A 3,319-nucleotide genomic window follows, 5' to 3' on the forward strand; every position below is an offset into this window, starting at 1 on the left:
ATTAAGCTATCTTAGTCAAAGGGCTCATACCTTGTAGTTTTAACTGTATTGTTCTTATCTCTTCAGTTTGGTTTTGGTTGATCAAACGAAGATTTTGATTCTCCAATTCCAACTAAAAGGACATATGGTTTTTTAATACAGGAATAACATTTTTAAAATGCACTAGTAAATTATATTTAGAAAACTTTAATACCTAATTACACATAAGCAAAATACAAAAGAAAAGATAAGAAAATATCAGATGAATTTATTACAGCATAGGTTATCAACCTAGATAATTGTGGCTTCAATATATCTTTTTCCAGAACTAAGAGTTTTAAATGTTTTCGCCCTTATGCCTTTTCACATAAAATTATTTTAACCAAATTATTTCAGCATTTAATCTGCCACAAAAACTAAATAATGTGTACTTCTCAGATACTGAACACATTAATTTTATGATATACACATATGTTCTATAATTATAAATTAGAACTAAAATCAACTAACTAGAATGAGACTACTTACACTATCATGAATCTATCAATATTTTTCACTTTAGTAATATATTAAACATTAAAATGAAAGCTACCTGTCTCATATTTATCAAAAGACAGCAGCACCACCAACTGATCAGAATTTTGTTTCACTCAAATGATCATATATTCTAATGACTTATCTATTTAAAAGAAGTAAAAGATACACAGAAAAGGGAAAATATAGCAATAAATACCTCATTTAACTTAATTGTTACCCATTCTTTGATTTTAGCTGCTTTCTCTTCTATTATTTTAGCTTCTTGTATCCTTATTTGTTTCTGAAATAACATTAGCAGTTTATTTAGTTCAAACATAAGCTCACTGGTCTGAAAATGTTACATCATGAATAAAAAAGGCATATACTTAAAATCTGTTTCCAAGTGAATACCTCTACCTTCAAACTACCAAATGAATAAAAAATGAGAACAACTGTCCAGGAGATACAATAAACCATAAAGGCATATGCAAATATTACTAGTTTTAACAACTACTGTTCTCTAACTCTGAAAGATCATATGCTGAAATCAATCCACTGAACTTATCAAAAAAAACAAACCATTTCTGGAAATGGTCTATGGTTTATAACAGTAGGCTATTGGTTAAGCAGATTCAGGAGAAGAGAATCAGAATCTCCTCTGGGGCATGGCTTGTTTTCTCCTCAAACACTAGTTCTTAAAGATCCAGAAAAAATGAAGATAGAAAAACTAACTTACATTTACCAACCTTAAAACCTGGTCATGGTCACGAAACTACTGAGAATGTGACCTGTCATATAAATCACAGCGGGTGGGGACTAGGAATGATGAAAAGCTGAAAACCACTGACCTAATAAAATAATGACCCTCACGGAAATTTAAAGAATGCTAAAAATAAACAACAATTTAACAATTCTATAGTGGTCGTATTTAAATGATGCTAAATACAATTTAAGTAAATAACCTTAATGCAATTTTTTTCTAATAAAAATTTAAAATAAATACAACACTTGATCTCAATAAACTGGTTTAAAAACAGTGTATTTCTAAGCAGATGGATTAGCATCAAACATATGTTTAAAACATGATATTCTAACAACATTTCCAATATCCTAGCAACCTAAAGCAAAGATTTACTTCAAACATTTTACACACAGAAATATCTGTGGATAACCAAAAGTTTTCAACTTAAAAACTACACTCAAAATCTAAAGTCTGAGTGTTAAGGAGCATTGCCACATGAGAAAAGAGTTAAAGCCTTGGAATCACCCCAGACTTAAAGGTGAAAGCCATTTTACTTGTACCTTTCACCACAATGTGATGTGATCCAATGGGCTAACCAAATAAGTAAGATTTCTGGTCAAAATTTAGAAGTTTGGGCTCTTCGTAATTAATCTTTGTGATTATGCACAAATGAATGCTCATATTTAGAACTGTTCAATGATCAAATTCTTCCTAACCTGCTCTTCAAGTTGCAGTTCCAAGTTTTGGATGATGTCATCTTTTTCCTGTATTAGAGTTTCCAGATCTTGACACTTTTTATACAACCTCGTCTCTGATTCACTGGTTTGAATATTAGCTGCCTTTAATTTCTCTTCCATAACTTGTACCTAAATTCAGAGGATAAAATATTAAAATCATGCCTGTACTTAATTTATCATAGTATTAAATTTATAATCTTACTTTAACATTAAATAGTTTCCTAAAAGGTACCATCATAAAAGGAAAATATTGAACCACACATTTTAATGTATTTAACAATTAAAAAGTCTGACCACTATTTTGCCAAGCAGTGTTACCAAAAGGGTACATTAAAAAAAAATGGCAGAAGATTACTATCATATAAAGTAATGCACATGTTTAGCAAAGCAATAATAATATGCAAAGTATTTTATACGAGTATAGAGTCAGAAAGTTTCCAGCATTTAATCAGGTTCTACGTTTTTCATGTTTTAAACAAAGTGGTAATATAAAGTAAAAAAGGCAAATGGTGAGATAAGACTCAAACTGGAAAACCTAGTATAACAACACATTCTTGGGGAAAAAGTTAATTTAGGAGAAAAACAAACATATATACCATGGAAAGCAAAAGGAAAACATAAGGATTGTAAGCCCCAATGATGGAATCATGAAAAATAATGAAAAGTATGAGTGTCAAGATATAGATAAGAGAATGCATTCAGTGAGGGTTTATTGATTCACTAATTTAACAGATATTTAATGAATACCTGCCAAATACCAGGACTGTCTCAGGGCCTGGGAAGACCAGTAAACAGAACAGACCCACAATCGCTGCCTGCATTGAAATTAAATTCTATTGGATAAGAGAGATCACAAGTATAATAAAGATGTAAAAATCATACAGTACATTACATAAGATGATAAGGGTAATGGGGAAAAAAAAGCAAGTTAAAAGAGTGTGCCTGAGGGTTGAGTATTGCCTCAAGTTTAATATTTAAGATATATTGGCTCTGCTTGGATTTTCTGTAAAACATATTTGGGCATATGAAGTCTTAGAAGGGATGTATGAGTCCTAACAATAGTAAGAAAGAAAATAAAGTACTGGGCACTGTATATAATATTAAAGTTTTTATTCCATATACTACAAATAGGTAAAAATGTAATTTTAACAATGTTTCAATGTAGCGAAAAAGAACAATATGTAAAGCATTTGAGAAATTAAAGATTATAGTTCAGATGAAAAATCTTAAACTATTAAAAACACCATTGAAAAAATCACAATGAGTTCTTGCTTAATGTTTAAAAATACTTAACTAATAAGGGCTTCCAGGATGACATTAAGGTTAGTTTGGTTTTGTTCTTTTA

General features: G+C 30.0%; 1 protein-coding gene across 5 annotated transcripts in view; it reads right to left on the reverse strand.

The window, feature by feature from the left end:
• The window catches only part of PLEKHH2 (pleckstrin homology, MyTH4 and FERM domain containing H2), an 87,172-nt gene that overhangs the window by 65,298 nt on the left and 18,555 nt on the right, over positions 1-3,319 (reverse strand). For all 5 annotated transcript variants that reach the window (XR_002780680.1, XM_023531299.1, XM_023531295.1 and 2 more), the window contains 3 exons: positions 1,954-2,103; positions 713-796; positions 31-112 (listed from right to left, as the gene is read on the reverse strand). Coding sequence is in view for 4 of the 5 variants with exons in the window: in XM_023531299.1 (XP_023387067.1) it covers positions 31-112; positions 713-796; positions 1,954-2,103 (316 nt within the window). In the remaining variant the exon portion in view is untranslated. The remainder of the gene's footprint in view (positions 1-30; positions 113-712; positions 797-1,953; positions 2,104-3,319) is intronic.

This window comes from Pteropus vampyrus, unplaced genomic scaffold, assembly GCF_000151845.1.
Source record: "Pteropus vampyrus isolate Shadow unplaced genomic scaffold, Pvam_2.0 Scaffold66, whole genome shotgun sequence".
In the NCBI taxonomy this organism is placed as follows: Eukaryota; Metazoa; Chordata; class Mammalia; order Chiroptera; family Pteropodidae; genus Pteropus; species Pteropus vampyrus.